Consider the following 19,674-nt stretch of genomic DNA (forward strand, 5'->3'; position numbering starts at 1 on the left):
ACAACTTCAAACTCTACCTTGGTCACTTTGTCCCCTTGTTTCTCTCCTTTAGCATGTCTTGAAGTGACTTTTTCCGTCTCTGTTTCGTTAGGGTCAAACTACACCATGTCTAATGGTGGTGGTGGAGGAGGGGCCAGCAGTTCCACCCACTTGCTGGACCTGCTGGACGAGCCTATTCCAGGGGTGGGCACCTATGATGACTTCCACACTATTGACTGGGTCAGAGAAAAGTGCAAAGACAGAGAGCGCCATCGCAAGGTAATGCATCAACTTTTACTCCACTTACCACATTAAAGAAAACCTGGAGAGAGCATCTGATGGATAAGGCTTTCATTCATTTGCTAGAATGCACACACAGTAGGAGACTTGGCTGAATGAAAGATTTTTAGGCAAATTACCTTCCGCCTTCACTTGGTATTATACTGTGGTCTAACAATCAACAGTTGAAGTTATGTTTGTTGACACAAATATTCTTGTATATATTTTTTAGATAAACAGTAAAAAGAAGGAATCCGCATGGGAGTTTACCAAGAGTCTGTATGATGCCTGGTCAGGGTGGCTGGTGGTCACGCTAACAGGTCTTGCGTCAGGTAAGCACACGCTTCAAGGATCATCACCAGATTCAGATTTTTTTTCGCTGTAAGGAAGTGATTAAAAAGTGGATTGAGTCATTGATATGGATGGACAGTGTAATTGTGCAACAGTATAATTCATTACAAAATAATATCACATGACATGTGGTGAACAAGTTAATGAATATTTTACTTGGAAAATTGATCAGTAATGTTGGTGTTGAGGTCTAGTTTGCATTGCTAATGTTCAAATGATTTTGGGAAGTGAAATGTAGGCCCAGTCAACTGCTCACTTTGTCCTGTTGTGAAATGCCATGTGACTAGCTTGTTGTACCACAGCAGCATTCATGCACTATACACTTTAAAAATCTATTCTATTGCAACTAAATTATATTGGTTCACAATAAATTTGCCTTTAATGTGTATGCCTTTAAACATCATAATTGTCTCAAGTCAGAGGGGTGTCTTTGTGGCTCATTTCAGTAGTCAACCACACATCACAGGTCTGCAGATGGTCTATTGCAAGTCACCGGTAATACAATTTGAGTAGAATAAATCTGTGCTATATTGTCCAGAACAGTCGCAGAGCAGTTTATTTAATTTAGTGTGCTGACTTAATTCAGTATCAGTGGTTCAAGTCTTGGTTCAAGTGGTTCAAGTCTTGCCTCTCAGGTAGATCACTACTTCTCATTTAGAGTATCCTGGAGTCTGGGTCTCTGAGTCCCAACATCTCAATACAGGGGTGCCTTGGGGCTCAGTGCTTGGACCGTTGCTCTTTTCTATATACATGATATCACTAGGTTATGCCATTCGGAAACATGGCTTTTCCTATCACTGCAATGCGGATGATGCACAACTCCACTTGCCATTTCAGCCTGACAATCCAACTGTTTCTACACGCATTTCAGCATGCCTGAGTGACATTTCACTCTGAATGAAGGACCATCACTTGCAGCTTTAGCTTGGAAAAACAGAACTGCTTGTAATCCCGACTGACCCAAAAACTCATCACAACCTCTCCATTCAACTAGGCTCATCAACCATCACACCTTCCAAAACGGCCAGCAACCTGGGAGGGGTAATCGATGATCAGCTAAACTTCACGGATCATGTTCCCAGCACCACCCGGTCCTGCAGATTCATCCTCTACAACATTAGGAAAATTAGACCTTTCCTGTCCGAGCATGCTACGCAAGTCGTACTCCAGGCTCTTGTCCCGTCCAGACTGGACTATTGCAATGCGCTACTGGCTGGACTCCCAGCTTGCACAACCAAACCTCTACAGGTGATCCAGAATGGGAAGAGTGGTCTTCGATGAACCAAAGAGAGCACACGTCACTCCTCTCTTCATTAAGTTACATTGGCTCCCTATAGTCGCTCACATCAAATTCAAAGCTCTGCTCCTGGCCTACAAGACCACCACTGGTTCGGCACCCCCATATCTTACTCGCTAATACAGACCTATATACCCGCCGGATCCCTGTGCTCTGCAAACGAACATCGTCTTGTAGTGCCATCCCAAAAAGGGAAAAAATTACTCTCATGTACCTTCTCTGGATCTGTTCCACATTTGTGGAATGATGTATCCACCGCTACAAGATCAGCAGATTCTGTAGCCATCTTTAAGAATCTGCTGAAAACTCATCTCTTCATTCAACACCTCACCGATTATTTCTGACTTCTGTTTCTTTTCTACTCTTTCTATCCTTAAAAACAAAATCCTTTGCTTTGTATACTGTGGTAGGCTATATGAGACCAGTTTTTAATGCATTTATGCTTTTTGTTGTCCTTATGTTGTTCCTATTGCTTCTATTGTTTGCCTCATTTGTAAGTGAGTAAGGTAAATTTGGCACAGCACTATGAGATGTCCGGTCTCGAAACAGAGACTATCGCATTGGATCGTCATAGCGGCATTCTCGAGCCAGGGTATGGAATGCCCTTTTAATGTCAGAGCCCACTCTACGAGAGCTATAGCCTCTTCATGGGCATGGTCTAGGGGTGCGTCAGTTCAGGGCATATGCACAGCGGCAGATTTTACAGCTTGGATGTGTCTTCCCTAGCTTCCCGAGTCGTCTGGGTAAGCTCACCATCTACGGCTGCCTGACTGGGTTCCATCAGGTCATGTAAACCTGAGAGCCCGGGCAGGAGCGGCCTCTGTTAGTGATATTACTCTATTTTATGCTGCCTTAGCGCCAGTGAATTTTCAGCTCGCTGTGTATGTTAATGTATACACCACGTATGATTGGTATTTTACTTATTTGCTGCCCTAATCAGCGCATCAATATGGTCTATAGTTGGGATTGTTTATCATGTTCTTCACTGTATCGTTATGATGTTCGGCTTCTTTGTCTGCTCCACTTTAGGCTGAGCCATAGCGTGTGCTTCTGACGCAATGTCGAAGTGAACCATTCTCGAAAGGGAACACTCCGGTTACTTTCGTAACCTCGGTTCCCTAAAAAACGAGAATGAGACATTGCGACCAGATTACTTGTATTAAGGTAACTGTATATTCAAATAATAAATGCAACAGATAGATTTTTCTTGAGTTTAAATTTGGCTTTTAAAACCTAATAGAGTTACTGTATTTATCCAAGACATACACATTGCTAGTCATACATCTATTGTTTTCAAGCACATAGATTTCGGATAGGCCTATATAAAATAGGTACTGTAAACCCCATCGTGTCCTCGCCTTTATTTTACCTCATTACAGTTATAAAAGCATTAAATGGGTAATAAGACACTAGATTGGATAAGCATTGGCGCTAACAAATTAACACGCAAACAGAGACGTTTATTTTAATGTAATCTTTAACTTAACATATGATACACATTCATTATGTAAACGCTAACAGAATTTAAAACCGTAAAAAATAAATCCGGATGTTTCCTCCTTTCACCACAGAACTCTCTTTGTTTTCTTCGTAATATGACTTAAATCTGAAGTATTTCTGTGCGCATCTCTTGTGGATCGGAGCCGCGCTTATATGCTCATCACATCTTATTGCATCTATAAAAAGTTTCCGACTGACAACCTGTCAGACAGAGCATCAGTACCCGGTTGACTCGGTACGTTGGTGCTACCAGGTCTTATGAAAATTAAGTACCGCCAACTTTTTTTATTTTTAGGTACCAATAATTGTGGAGGGCACTGTATATATTGGCTATGAAATGATCTGATACAAACATAACCTGTCACTCTTCACAATCCTCCTTTATTGTCGTCTTTGCAAAAAGCTGTCATTTTGCACTGGCATTCATTTGCCAGCCCCTATTTTTAAATGACAGTATTTATTACTAACTCAAAAGCAGGTCAGAACTAAATGACTATATATGTACTTTACTACACATTGTCATAAAAGAACTTTAAATACTAAATCTTACACTCTTGTTAAATGGTCTAAGAACGCTTGTGTTCTGATGTGTTTTCAGTGACTGATTTGATGGGTTCAGACAGTGAGTCCTCGTGAGTTCAGTGTTTGACATATGAGTTGTTTCAACAAAATGATTCGGTTCAAATGAGTCATTAGGTCGCGAATCGGACATTAGCGGACATTGATGCGCTGTTTGTTATTCACAGCTGTTAGGACATCACAAAAGATAGGAGTCAACACGGAAGAAAAAACAGGGAAGAAAAGGCAACATGTTTTTGAGCAAATTCACACCCAGCTGTAATTCAGGTAAAAAATTATCAGAATGCGCCGCGTGAAACATAGATTCTGTCTTCCAACCTTGCTTTTGATTAATGTGTTAGAGCAGTGGTTCTCAAACTTTTTCGTTGTAAGGCCCCTTTGTGTTAAGTGCATCGCTTTGCAGCCCCCCATATAAAGACATTTTTAAAGACATTCAAAGGAATTTCTATTAAACCAAAAATATTCAGTTATACAATGCTGGAACCTCAATTCTTTTGGTTGGTGGTGTCATTTTTCTGATGTTTGATTGCATAAAATCTATGATAAATTTCTATATTTCATAAAATGCCACAAAATCTGTGGCCCCCCTGGATCCATCTTGGGCCCCCCAGGGGGCCACGGTCCCCAGTTTGAGAACCACTGTGTTCGAGAGACAGTTCAGAAACTGACATGTTCGACTTCATTAAGCACTGCGCAGAACCGAACGACTGGAATATGACATCATTGTTCCGTGAGAGTGTTTTAAAAGCAGAGCAGTCTGCCCTGCGATGTTTTATGCTGATTGGTCTTCGCATCACAGAATGAAGTCAAACACACACTTTAGTTTGGAGACAGAGGGAGTGCACAAGCTCTTTGCTCGCTCTTTCCTGCACTTATCACAAGCGCTTCATTCACCACTCATTAATCACATTAAATGTTGACCCGTGGGTGGGCTTGTCCTTTCAACTTGCTGAGAATTGCCAAATAAGGGACTAAGAAAAGTTGTTTCGAAATGGATTTTCATGTTCAAAAAAAACTTTCCGAAACTTATACGAACCTTGGGGGAGTGTATGGAGCACAGAAATACTACGTAATACACCCAACTCGTTTTTTGACAAGTTGACCATGTTAAGCATGAGAAGACAGCACGTTTAACATTGTAAAGAAGTAAGAATGCATGAAACTGTTATATCACCCCTCTGTATGTATCCCAGCAATAACTGAAAAAAGTAATAGCCTTTTGCCTTTTGTATTGCATTAGGCTATGTTGCAAAAATACTGGCTCATTTTAACTTCGCAGGATTCCGTTATATTTTTTTATTAAGGTTGTGTAAATTTGCACTGAACAATACTGAACAATTTGCATGTATATGTTATCATATGACATTTTATATTTAGCTTATATTTAGCTTAATCTCGTTGGGCTATAGCCTACCTTGCGTTCTTGTGCCTCTTCGTTGTTCTGCATTTACTAATAAACATATAAATACAAAAGTTTTTTTTAAATTGACGTCTTTGTCATTTGCAAAAGGCAACAATATATGCTACAGAATAATAACCAAAAAAAGAGATCTTATTTAGGCCTATTTTATTTAGGCCCAATTAATAAAGGAAGGCAGTAATAATAACAAACTGCGCTATTTAGCCACCTAAAAACACAAGTATCTTTCACCGTTATCAACCCTCATTTCACGACAAAAAAAATGCACATTACATAACTTTGCAGTATATTACGCCATGTGTCTTTACGGGATCTTCACGGAATGTGTGTAAACGCACGCACAGATTCCAGAAAATCACTGGCAGTGTGAATGAACAAAATCTAACGATCCCGGGACATATTAAATGACATTAATATTAAATATTAATATCAAAACACTTCAAAACAGCCTCCATTATTCGCAAACGGTGGATAAACCTTGAAAAATGATATATGAGCGCACCAAATCACAGAGATGCCGATTCGCACTGGACTAATATTATCACAGGACCTTGGTGTTCGTCAAAATATGGTAGGTAATTTGTGGGGGAATTTTTACTTTACAAATTACAGACATGGCCGATTCGCACGGGATTAAGATCACAGACAATCTCTGCAATTATTACAAATGACCAGAGGTCCCCAGGTAATACTAATCCCGTGCGAATAGGGCTGAATTCGTCAGAGTTTCAAAACGAACAGAAGATGTTTTTTACAGTTCATAATATAACACAACGATCTTTGTGGCATTGTTTGCCGTGATGTTTCTTGATCTGATTCTGCAAAGCATGCATCTGTCACTCACTCATACCCCCGCGTTGTGTGCACACGCACGCACGCACACACACACACACACACACACACACACACACACACACACACACACACACACACACACACACACACACACACACAGGTGCACCAGTGGTGCAGTGTTTACAGGCTTTTTCCTTCAGAAAGCGATAGCATCTAGCGTCATTTTGGAAAAACTTTAACTTTCAGTGAGTGGAAAAATGTATCTCTCTTCATCTTCTCCGCTCAATTAGCAGCAGAAGCAGCACAATCATAACCAAACCACTGCTTTATTTGTTAGTGATTGAATGAATGAATGAATGATTACAAAAAAGCGTTTACAAGCATCTATCATAGTTACAGACGAGTGTTTATGTTCATGTGTCGAGTCAGTAACAATTATTTTATGTCTGACAATGGAAACATTAAATATGTAAACAACTTCGGGCTTTATTGGGCATTCAGTTGTATTAAAATACAGTAAGTTCAGAGAGCGCATTTACGTCGCAATGATATATTTAACAATATCTGTTAAATATTCACAGCAAAACTTGAACATCAAAAGTGCACAAATTTTATCGGAATTTTACACAAACCATAATTGATCCAGAACATTTTGAATAAAAATGGAAAATAGAAAAATTTATTATTTTAAAAACACTATATTTGTTACAAGACCTCAAATTGTCCTCTCGTTTTGCCAGGTGCTTTAGCCGGTTTGATAGACATCGCCGCCGACTGGATGAACGACCTGAAGGAAGGCGTGTGTCTCAGTGCAATGTGGTTTAATCATGAGCAGTGCTGCTGGGGCTCCAACGAGACCACCTTCGCTGAGAGAGACAAGTGTCCCCAATGGAAGACATGGGCCGAACTCATTCTGGGTCAAGCTGAGGTCAGAGCATTAACAGATTCTGTATTAACGTGCACCAGATAAAAAGCATCATTGAGGTTCAGTCTGGGTTTATAATTATTTCTTCTTGTGTCCTTTAGGGTCCTGGTTCCTACATAATGAACTACTTCATGTTCACATTTTGGGCACTTTCCTTTGCCTTCCTGGCCGTGTCATTGGTGAAGGTGTTTGCCCCTTACGCCTGTGGATCTGGAATACCTGAGGTAATCTTACATATGACTTAAAAGCAACGACTGCTGTGTTTGCATCAGTTTTGACGTGATATTGTAAAAGATACACACATGAGCATATTCTGATATAGTACCTTAGTAGTGAACCCAAAATCTGCAGTCTGCATTCCAGTTGGCCCAAAATGTTGGTGTCAACTGGTGTCAACATCACGCGCTGTGCTCTGCAAATCAAATTCAGAAAATAAGACTAGTTGTGCACTGACACATTTGTTAGAAAACCTAACCAGCCAAATAGCTTTACTTTAGGAGAATTATAGAATAGGGTTGACTTTGAGTGGTTGTGCATGTCTGTTTTGTACTTTGAAATCATCTCATCTCTTTTCTATTTGAATTCTTTTTTAGATTAAAACTATTCTGAGCGGCTTCATTATTCGAGGGTACTTGGGGAAATGGACCTTGTTGATAAAGACCATCACTCTGGTTTTGGCTGTGGCATCAGGTCTTAGTCTCGGGAAGGAGGGTCCGCTGGTCCACGTCGCCTGTTGCTGTGGCAACATCTTTTCCTACCTCTTTCCCAAATACAGCAAAAATGAGGCCAAGAAACGAGAGGTTAGTCATTAGAACCAGAACCGTGTGAGGGTTAGGAGACAGTCTTGCAGTGTTTCCCACAGGATTTTGACAGACTTGTGGTGCTGGTGACTTCATCACGTCGAGTTTGCGTCGTGTTAATGTTAGCACTTGTAGTGTATTTCGGGGAAACTATGAGTTTAACCACAGTAACATACGTATAATTAATGGTGATTAACCATTAACTATTTTATACTCTTTACCTGATGCAGCTGAATTAATAATAGCGACAGACTAAATGTACTCGTCCAGCGAGTGATCAGCAGATCGTATATCAACTCTAAGAAATATTACTTTCCTGGCCTTGGAAAAACAATATTCTTACTGTAGTACAGTACCACTTCAGAAATCTTAACGAAATTAAGCAGTTTAAGTGACGTTGATATGTGATAAATAAACACAGAAACGATTCGAGCGTGGATACAAATGCGGTTTTATTTACTACACTAAAGGAGAAATAAAACCAACTAACTAACAAAGACCAAGCACTAACAAACAAACAAACAAACAAACATAAAACGTAAAAGCAGTAAAGAATGAAAGAAATAGACAAAGCAAAGAGTGGCAGTATTAAATCAGCTATTCGTATCTGCATAAACCATCAAGGACAATCTCCTTATTTAAAAGGGGCAAAGCTTAAGCGCAGCTATTTAGAAATAGATCAGATACTTGCATTGGCTTCCTGACTGTGCTGGGACAAGTTCTGGTGCGCGTGCAAAAAGGTTTCACAGTCCTGATGAGTTCAAAGCGAGCGGGTGAGTCCGTCGGATTCTTTCTTAGAACCGGATTGGCTGACGAAGGTAGAACGAACTTAGCCGAAGCAAACTGCCGGAAGAAGCTGTCTCCAAGGAGAGAGACAGGTCTCGGGAGGGTGAACAAACACGAGCGGGCGCGAACACACACGAGCGAGCGAACATGAGCAAGCACTCTTTCCTCCGGGCACAGATGTTTTAACCCCGGGGGCGTCACGCCCCTCCAAGGTGAGCGATCCAATGTGATGAGATGCTTTTGGGCGCAAAAACATGTTTCTTTGTCCGGCACACTAACTAATTTGCATTTATGGTCGCCTGGGAGTTTGGAGCAGGAATAGTCTTCGAATAAAATAAAATGAGTATGGTATAAAATACATTACTGTGCTATACACCATATTCTAAGAAATGAAGAGGGAAACATTTAGATATGACCCATGAAAGGGATATAATCACATTGACCTGTAGTTTGGACAAGAATGTAAACATAGACAGAATACCACTAAGCACACATGCCTTTGAGGTTATAGGTGAAGGAGAATAACAAAGACAAGCATACAATGTGGAGATTCATGTGTATACACTTTAAACCAGTCTTTTGTGGCTAAGGAGAGAGAAAGAGACATTCTTTTGGAAGAATTTGAGGCTCTCAGTCCCTGGGGGGCCACATGGCTTTTCTCACTTTGGTGAACAGCCCTGCCCCCCCCAAGAACCTCCTTTGAAGTCCAGGGGAGAGTATTGGAATCTGGTCAGTGATGAAGGTGTTGAGATAGGGCAGTTGAACCAGACTCGTTGGTGCCTGGTTGAAGCTTGTTGTGCTTTACGATCCCAAATGATAACCTTTGATCTGACCAGACCCTACACACTTGATATCTGTTTTTCTTCTACTCTCTGATCTGTCACATTATGCTGTATTTTACAACTGAATGCCACCAGCAGTCATTTTAACTGCTGCTAAAATCCTGATTTATAAATGCAACACCGTCGAACAAAATCACAATACAGTACATCTACATTATAGAGCGTCTATATGCTGTTTGCCCGTTCTTGACAATGTGTTGCTGTATTATGAACGCTTCTTAGCTTTTAAATGCAAGTGACAGTTAAATACACTACACGTGCGGACGAGAGGCCGAGGGCTCGCACACACATGGAGCTCATCGGAAGAGAGTGCATGCAAACACGGAAGAGGAGGATGTGCACACGGCCACACTCCACTCACACCAAACAAGTCAGGAAAGAGAGAAGATGCGGAAGCGCTGTTTATCCACTAGTAAATCGATCACAGATAAGGTCATTATCACAGATGGATAAAAAATTACAAAATGTGATGCCAGATATACTTAACAGCCATTAATATACCTGGGCGGACCGTCCGCCCAAGTAAATGCATTGTATGGGAAACGCTGAAATGATTGGATTTAAAACAAGTAATGAGAAATATGATGCGATCTGGGAAAAATTTTACATAATACAGATTTTGTTACCATATGAAAGCTGGGTTTAAAACTTTTCATTTCGTTACCTTGTATTATAACAAAAGTTGTGGTTATCTGAAGTCGGCTGATCGCTATGATTTTCAGAAACAGAATTTCGAGAAAAACTGGTTTTAAGTTGGGAGGTCAAAATAAATACACAACAGTCAAGTATTTCAAGTAAAAGTCACTTTACAAATTCTATTAACAATTTAATATAAAAACCTTCCCCGGTGAGACAACCTCTAGAATTAGAATTAGACTCACTCATTAATAGTGACTTTTAGTTTCATATCTAAACAGTCGCCAGGTTTTCCAGTGGCCCGCAGTCCTTTAAAGGGATAGTTCACCCAAGAATGAAAATTCTGTCATCATTCACCCCATTCTCTTGTCATTTCAAACCTGTATGACTTTCTCTCATTTGCGATGGCACCCATTGACTTCTATTGTATGAACACAAAATCAATGCAAGTGAATGGCTGCCATCGCTGTTCGGTCAACAACATTTTTCTAAATATCTTCTTTTGTGTTCTGCAGAAGAAAGTCATACAGGTTTGAAATGACAAGAGGGTGAGTAAATGATGACAGAAGTTTCATTTTTGGGTGAACAATTCCTGCCCTGGTTGTATTTATTTGTGCTATTGTTTGTAATTTGTTCTTATTTTATTACTGACTGTTTATTCGTCTTTAAATGCTAATAATCTGAACCAGAATTAACCAAAAAGTCCTTGGAGTTGAGCTCTGTATAGAGAGTCACTGTCATCAACAATAAAGAGAGAGAGGGCAGTTTGTAGTTTTGGACATATATGGTAGTAATACAAAGCTTATAGGTTAATACTTTAATGAAAACCAAGTTTTGATAAAAAATCGTTTCAACCTATTTTTTTTATTTTCTGACGGGTTAATGACAATATTTTCTCAACTTTTGATTTGTTTTGTGCTACTTTTCCATGACCTTGTGTTTCTCCCATTGCAGGTTTTATCTGCAGCTTCAGCTGCTGGTGTGTCTGTTGCTTTTGGAGCTCCTATAGGAGGAGTACTTTTCAGTTTAGAGGAGGTGAGTTTTACATCTTCATCTAATGGCTGGAATACACTACAAGACTTAAAATCTGAACAGATTTTTTTTAACTAGACTTCATACACTTGCAGACTTTTTGAAAGTTTCAGATAGAAACACACTAACTGATCAAATCTGCAGACTGGCACAGACTTTCTCCAACAAGTCCAGACTGAAAAACAAAAAGTCTGAGCAAAAGTCTTGTAGTGTATTTTAGCCTTAAGACGTGTTTAATTCTGCTGAATGTCAAAACTCAATAACAACATTGAAAAAAAATACATTGCCCAGTTTTCTGCAGAATCAATATAACAGATTGTATGCATTACAAAATGGTACCAATTCCAAGACTAATTGCACGCCTTAAAAACTGTATCTAGCTTAACTGATGTACTGATGTCTTTCCCCTTAGGTCAGTTACTACTTCCCACTGAAGACTCTGTGGCGCTCGTTCTTTGCTGCTCTGGTGGCAGCATTTGTGCTGCGCTCCATAAACCCATTCGGGAACAGCCGGCTGGTGCTGTTCTATGTTGAATACCACACACCCTGGTACCTGTTTGAGCTTTTCCCCTTCATCCTGTTGGGGGTTTTCGGTGGCCTATGGGGGGCCTTTTTCATTCGGGCCAATATCGCCTGGTGCCGGCGCCGCAAATCCACACGCTTTGGTAAAAATTGACTGTAATGTGAAATTAAAGGAATAGTTCACCCAAAAAGAAAATTCTCTATTAATTTACTCACCCGCGTTTATTCTTTCGCAGATGTATATGATTTCATTTCTTTAGTGGAGCACAAAAAGTTTAACAAAAATTTGTTGTCCATTTATGTCCATGCATACCACCCAACATGTTGATGCTCCAAAAAGTAATCGTAAGTTAAATGATAGGTATATAAGAAATGTTTTGAGCTGATTTCGTGAAATTGAAACCAAACGTTTTACGAGGCACGCAAAAATCAAATGGTACCATTTAATGATGGCTTTGTGATGGATGGCATGACTGTAAATTATGATAGAATTTTTATTTTTGGATGAACTGTTTTTTTATATATTATGATTATTAAATAATAATGTTAATATCATGAGTTGAATAATGTGTCAAACTGTTACACCAGGAAAGTATCCAGTGTTGGAGGTGATCACAGTGGCGGCCATCACGGCCATAATCGCATTCCCAAACCCGTACACGCGGCAGAACACCAGCGAACTGATTAAGGAGCTGTTCACAGACTGCGGCCCACTGGAATCATCACAGCTCTGTCAGTACAGAAGTCAGATGAACGGCAGTCAAGCATACCCAGAAGGCTCGGAGGCTGCCGCCACGCCAGGTGTTTACTCTGCCATGTGGCAGCTCAGCCTGGCGCTCATCTTCAAAATCATCATGACCATCTTTACCTTTGGCCTGAAGGTGAGCATCCAGCGTTCGCTGTTGGGCAGTTCACAGGAACAATTCTTTCGGTTGCACTTTAATTTACAATACACGAATTTACAACAAAAGTACATTGAAATCAGGACTGTAAAATTAAGTGCCGTTAACTTCGATCAACATTTATTTCAGTAATATAGTATTTGGTTAAAGTTGCTATTCTCAGGTTTTTTTTAAATTAAAACATGAACAAAACCGTAAAAACTAGGGTTGTGCATGATTAACCGAAATATATATCACGTGATTTAGGCACCGCTTGTAAGTGAAGTACGGTAAAATGCTGCTGCACCCGAAAGCCAGAGGGCGCTCTCGTGCAGAAACTCCAAATGCGCACTGCAGAAGAAGACCATAACACACGTAGTTCTAGGAAATGCCTAAGGACATGTTTTTATCACTGTTACTCAAGCCTCCTCAGGTATTTTCATGATAATAAAGTATATTTATAATGATCATGTTTGATGGGTGTTGCTTTTTTAAGTGCACGTTATAAGCGACTCAAACTCATACTGCTTTTAGATCGAGCAGCATTTCCTACTGAGCCCAGAGCCATGCTTCACGGACAAGCTACGCATAAAAAATGATTGATGCCTTGCATAATCGAGCCAGCTCGATTTCAGCATGATTTATTGGTAATCACGATTAATCGTGCAGTGCCCTAGTAAAAACATATAGTGCGTTTAAAGTGCTGTTGGATTTTGCGGGTAAAGTCAGTTTGACGTCATTCGATTTAAATAAATAGGTCACCCCCAAAAAATCTGCCATAATAAACTTGCCCTCATGCCATTCTAAGTGTACATGTCAGCTGAACACAGCTTGGAGGGTAAAAAGAATAAAATCCTGCCTGTTGCTAGCTTTGAAATGCCATTGAATTGTGCCCCGTTTTTAAAGATCAAAAGAGCATCATAGACGTAATCCAGGAGGGGTTCCGGGGACTCCAGGGGGCTAATAAATATGTTCTTATGCTAACGTGTCTTTTATACATTGCATTAGAATTTAAACACGTGTAGATAAGAGGACTACTTTCGTAATGGTGGCACACCAACTCCACAAATTCAACGTTGAATCTCAATGGTTCTCTCATGTCTCCGAGCCAATGGGATTCTGCCACAGCATCAGTGCTTGCCATGTTATTCTGTTGAGATTATCTAGAGGGATTTCCCTTGCTTAGCTCTTGAATGTCAATTTGGTTATGTGGCTGGATCCTCAGGTGCCATCGGGTCTGTTCATCCCCAGCATGGCCATCGGTGCGATCGCTGGACGGATTGTGGGCATCGCTGTGGAGCAGCTGGCATATTATCACCACGACTGGTTCCTGTTTAGAGAATGGTGTGAGGTGGGTGCTGACTGCATCACGCCTGGACTCTACGCCATGGTCGGGGCTGCAGCCTGCCTTGGTAAGTGTGCATGCAAGGATGCTTTGTCCTTTCTTTGCATCTGTGTTTTGGCTAATGAACCAATTTGTAATATTGTGCTGGCTGTAGGTGGTGTGACTCGCATGACTGTGTCTCTGGTGGTCATTGTGTTCGAACTCACTGGCGGGCTGGAATACATTGTTCCTCTAATGGCGGCCGTGATGACCAGTAAATGGGTGGGTGATGCGTTCGGGAGAGAGGGAATATACGAGGCCCATATCCGTCTGAATGGATATCCCTTCCTGGACGCCAAAGAAGAATTCACACACACCACGTTAGCACGGGACGTGATGCGTCCAGGACGCAATGACCCGCCGCTGGCTGTGCTCACGCAGGATGACATGACGCTCGGCGAGCTGCAGACCATCATTTCAGAAACGAGCTATAACGGCTTCCCGGTTATCGTTTCCAAAGAGTCACAGAGGCTGGTAGGCTTTGCACTGCGGAGGGATATAACAATTGCTATAGGTAACTAAACGACACTTTTATTTCTGTTCTCACACAAACCAAAACATTTTCTTTACCGAAAATAAACCTTTTGGCAATACCAGTAGTGTACCTGACTAAACATAACTTGCATTCTATGGTGCTGTGCTATGGTGCAAATAATGTCGTTTTTCTTCACTTTTGTTTCGCCCTCTACAGAAAATGCCTGCCGTAAGCAGGAGAGAATAGTGCTGAATTCCCGTGTGTATTTTACCCAGCATGCCCCGACCCTTCCTGCAGACAGCCCGCGACCACTGAAACTCCGCAGCATCCTTGACATGAGCCCTTTCACCGTCACCGACCACACGCCCATGGAGATTGTGGTAGACATTTTCCGCAAGCTCGGCCTCCGGCAGTGCCTTGTGACGCACAACGGGTAAGTGTCCTCTTGGACGCCGGAGTGAGATACGCATACCCTCCTCAGTGTTCTGTGTGAAATAAATTTCAACTAACATATCCCATCGATAGACTGCTGATGGGGCTCAGTCTGTGGTGTCACTCATCTGGGCATTCACACACTGAACCTCGTGCCTCTCAGCTGCTTATCTCCTGCTCAGACACGGGTGAAACACTCTTGTACACACAAGCCTTCACTGTATCTATCCCCTTGCTTAACAATCTCATTTAAAAACCGTAGGGTTAGATATTGAAAAAACCACACCTGAAAATTTGGCTTTAACAATACCGATTGTTTGCATGTTAAATGGTGTAAATATTTTGTTATGCCAGAAAAAGCCAGAGGGGGTCTACAGTATCTCAGCACTGTAGGTCTGCTTGGTCACAATGAGAGTTGCTCTGCACTGCACCCTGCTGTGTAAATGATGCACTACAGGGTGCGATGCACCAAATCGAGGAACTGGTTTTCAATTTATGACCGAAACTAAGAAATCTCATTGCGTCACCCTTCATCTGCTTTCATGCCGTCCCAAACATGCAGAATTCTGAAGTCTTGAACATTTGCCTACATCTTGCCACAGAAGTAGTCAATATGACTGTTATCAAATCATTCTTATTTCATGTTTTCTGAAGCCGTACGATAGCTTTTTGTGAGAAACAGACCTAAGTGTAAATCTCTGTTCACTAAAAAAAATGTTCACCTCAACTGTAGCTCTCTTGACTTTTTTATTTTTGAAAATAATTAAGTAATTTGCATTTGCGTACATTGAGATTTGGCAGCGCAAGACGCATAATGTAGGCATTTTTTTCTTTCGTTTACACGGTTTACTAAAATGTTTGTAGCATTTCTAGTCATTTTACTAGTACATTTACTGTAATTTAGTAAAGTGAAAAAAAAATAGTGGCATTTTTCAAGCGAGTGTGTCAATGTTAAACAGACTTACAGAAATTATTTAGACGGGTCGTCGCAAAGACATTTTCAGTGCATGTTTGACAGTAGCTTTTGCTCAAATGAAACCGTGAAATGCTTGTGAAGTAAATTCTCAGCTCATGTGTTCACGTCTCCATATGTGGACTCTGTAAACTCCACAAGTTTCATACGCAGAATACATGAAACGGCACCACTCATTCACTCAGAGGCACGCAGAACAAGCAGATAACATATTTAAACAGCAGCTAAGTAATTACTGACATTATTCAAAGCTTTTATTCGTTGTTCAGCGCTCCTTCCTGATTAAGAGAATCTTTTTTTTATTATTTGCTAGATGTCGTGCCATTCCACATTAAACAGCAAATTGTGTTTTTATAACTGGATTCTGCCATTCCGGCCACGTTTTCTGCATCGTGGAAATCATAGGGCACAACTTGAGCCGCACTTACAGAGGAATCATATTTTAAATTATCTCCAGAGGGGAAAATAATCTGACCATAGAAAGATTTTAAGTATTTTTTGTTTCAGAATGGTAAAGTAATTATTGTTAAGCTCACAACTGCTTGCCAATCCAGCCTAATCATAGAATGAAATGTTTATGCACATGGTGGTGGTTCCAGTATTTACAATTTGATTCTTTTCTGTTTATTTAATTGCATTGCAGTTGATTATTTTGATGATCTCGTGAATTTCTGTTCATATTGCTTCTGTTGTCCTGTTGCTCTTATGTTGTTTTTTATTTTTCTTTGTACTTCATTTGTGGCTGTAATTTTTGTTGCTAAGTGATGGTCGTCACGGTGTGTGTTGCAGGATTGTATTGGGCATCATCACAAAGAAGAATATTTTAGAACATCTGGAAGAGCTCAAGCAGCACGTGGAGCCCTTGGTGATTAGCCCCGCCCATGCCCCCACTCTGCCTGTTAGACTCCACCTCTTAGGAGGGACGCATGAAACTTGAGTGAAAAAAGACATTCCTGATGGGTTCCCCTAAACTTCAAATCTAGTTCTGAATAAAATTCTGTATGTCGCTACATTTAACTTGATTTGACATTTTTGCAGTCACTTTTACTGATGTCTGTAGGAGAATATTCCGTTTTGGTATGTGTTTTCAAACGTTTCGCGTGACAGTCTGCTCATGTTTGTGGAACTGTTCTACACGTCGAGTACAAAACCCTTGCCAGTCCCAAATGCAAGCAGTAATAAGTTATTGGAGAGTTGGATGGTAACTGTTTTGGAATCGCAGTAAGTCACGTATTCCATTTTAAAATTGTTTATTTGACCATTGCCGATGTGACATTGACGGCTTACATCAGTCCATTAATGCAACACATTTTAATTCTATAATGCAACGCATTTCTTAAACAAGATTTGATTTGATCAATGTGAAAAAGTCATTCAGGAAAGTAAATGGGATCAATTTGATTTCATGTTGACTATAAAGATTCCAGTCTCAACTGCCCAATGCTTTCCTGTCAGCCCTCTGCTGTCCTATTCCAATAAAGGTAAAAAGCCCCTAAAATATAACTTAAAAAAAAAAAGAAATACTCTATTCTCCTGCAGACGTCATTATTGTTTTGTAAAATCTGCTTTCACTCAGATTATTGCTCCTGTCCTCGGTCATCCCGCAGATTAGAGTAGTTTGTCACAAAGCCATGGTGTCTTTAAAATGCACTCTTATGTAGCCCTTCCCTTTAAGCTCTGCATTGTGCACGTGTACTCCCAAAGCACATCTAATACACATGCCGTGATGTCCTTCATCTGAATTGTTTGTTTGTTTTCCTTGTTTATTGCTAAATTCCTTGGTGGGCTGCCCGGTCTGCATCCGCTGGGCTACAGATCGATGACATCTGACCCCTTGCGCAGCTCCGCCCCTAAACTATTGGCGAGTAACTGTCGTGTATAGCGAATATTTTCTCATTCTTCAACATATGTATTTTTTTCATCTCTGTAGGCATAGTAGCTGTGAATAGGATTTTGTGTTGCTAGTACCATGTTGATTTGATGTGGCTCTAGAATTATAGCACTTCCTGTAGTGTGTAGTCAACTGAACCCCAAACCAACAATCCTCACTTCGTCTCAAATCCCACACCCTGTCCTTTTTACTTTTATCCACAAACATTTCGCGAAGGTTTGACACTCATTTCACAAGCGTTTCATGCCTCTAGCTCTGTTTGGATGGACTCGCACATTTCCAGCTCTTGTCAAGTTGTCTCACCGTTTCTCCGTGTGACAGACAGTCATCAAGCTTAAAGTGGTAGTTCACCCCCCCAAAAAAAATTCATTTCCGGGTGAGGCATCACTTTAAATCCCTTTTCAGGACCAAACTCAAGAGCATAGTTCATGTGGAAGATCGGTTGACCATCCACATGTCAGCAGGCATACTCGATAAAGAAAAAATGCATTATTGGGTCTATACAAAATATCTATTTGGACAAACAGTGTTGGGGTAGTGTGCGTAGTAATGCTGTATTTACACTGTAGTACTTATGCTGTGAGCAAACTCTGAAGTAACACCATGCAGTAATACCCCAAATTATTAAAGTATTGTAAAGATTATTACATTATTGAAAAGCAATGATGTAACCACACAATTCGCCTGGCGCAGTGCGTTGTGGTACTACTACTCTATCATGGGTATAAAATTAGATGTGTATATATCAGGGCTGTCGAACGATTAATCGCAATTAATCGCATCCAGAATAAAAGTCTGTGTTTACATAATGTATGTCTGTGTACTGTGCATATTAATTTAGTATTTATAAACGCATACATGTACACAAACGTGTATACATTTAGAAAATGTATACATTTATTTATTTATATTTGCCAATAATTTAATTTAAATTATATGTAAATGTTTATTATTAACATTTTATTTTTTCGTAGATAAATGTGTCTGTTTTTATAAATACAAAACTAATATGCACAGTACACAGACATACATTATGTAAACCCAAACTTTTATTCTGGGTGCGATTAATCATTTGACAGCCCTAGTATATATATAATTATTATAGGGTAAACATACCTACTAAGCTCACCAAACTCTACATTAAGACATTTTTTTAGTGCACAAGACATTTCTTTCAGTACAAAAAGTTCTCTTATTTTAAATGACAAATTTAATGAAAATATACATCATTAAATTCAAAACGTCTGGCTGTGCTTAATGGGCACACTGCATATCCCCTGTTCCCATTAAGCTCACAACAAAATGTTTTTATTAAAAATGTAGAATTTTTAAGAAATAATTGAAATATGATGTATTTGAAGTTACAGAGTCCTGTAACAGTGAAAAAACAGACCCCTGAAATAATTTATATTTTAATATTAATGTTATAGTTTCACTGAATGTTCTTTACATTAGGATGTTTAGAACAGTAAATCACAAAACATGACTTTAGTTGGGCTTTCACAGGTAGGCTCACAATTATGTAGCCTCTAATTAAATAGATGTGAATTTATGTACATTTTCATTAACAGACATTTATGAGATATGGTTTCTCATGCCTCCCTCTTTGAACAGATAACATGCCTCTTTCATCTGTGGACATAAACTAGTTCCATCTCAATTTTGTCATCTTAATTCTGTGAAAAATTAAACATTTTATAAACATTAAATAATCACTGATGGTTGTCACTTTACGTTAAAGTCTGTTTATGAAGTAGACTTTCAATGTGGATGAGCTTAAAGGGAGCACAAACTGAGCTTAGTGGGAGCAGCAACAATTAGTTCATTATTAAACCTTGCCTTAAATTTAAAGGACAACATTTCACAAATTAAATAATTTAGGACATGTATTAAGT

At 39.9% G+C, this 19,674-nt stretch overlaps 1 protein-coding gene across 6 annotated transcripts in view; it reads left to right on the top strand.

The window, feature by feature from the left end:
* clcn3 (chloride channel 3) overlaps positions 1-19,674 on the top strand; it is a 70,744-nt gene that overhangs the window by 47,933 nt on the left and 3,137 nt on the right. For 3 of the 6 annotated variants that reach the window (XM_057346530.1, XM_057346548.1, XM_057346539.1), the window contains 12 exons: positions 92-258; positions 491-590; positions 6,941-7,128; positions 7,227-7,349; positions 7,719-7,925; positions 11,144-11,224; positions 11,634-11,886; positions 12,332-12,624; positions 13,850-14,036; positions 14,124-14,522; positions 14,700-14,916; positions 16,678-16,753. In XM_057346530.1, coding sequence (XP_057202513.1) covers positions 92-258; positions 491-590; positions 6,941-7,128; positions 7,227-7,349; positions 7,719-7,925; positions 11,144-11,224; positions 11,634-11,886; positions 12,332-12,624; positions 13,850-14,036; positions 14,124-14,522; positions 14,700-14,916; positions 16,678-16,753 — 2,291 coding nt within the window. Of the gene's footprint in view, positions 1-91; positions 259-490; positions 591-6,940; positions 7,129-7,226; positions 7,350-7,718; positions 7,926-11,143; positions 11,225-11,633; positions 11,887-12,331; positions 12,625-13,849; positions 14,037-14,123; positions 14,523-14,699; positions 14,917-16,677; positions 16,754-17,703; positions 17,750-19,674 lie in introns of all 6 variants that reach the window. The other 3 variants (XM_057346558.1, XM_057346577.1, XM_057346568.1) reach the window with 2 other exon arrangements.

Source organism: Triplophysa rosa, linkage group LG1 (genome assembly GCF_024868665.1).
Source record: "Triplophysa rosa linkage group LG1, Trosa_1v2, whole genome shotgun sequence".
Lineage (NCBI taxonomy): Eukaryota > Metazoa > Chordata > Actinopteri > Cypriniformes > Nemacheilidae > Triplophysa > Triplophysa rosa.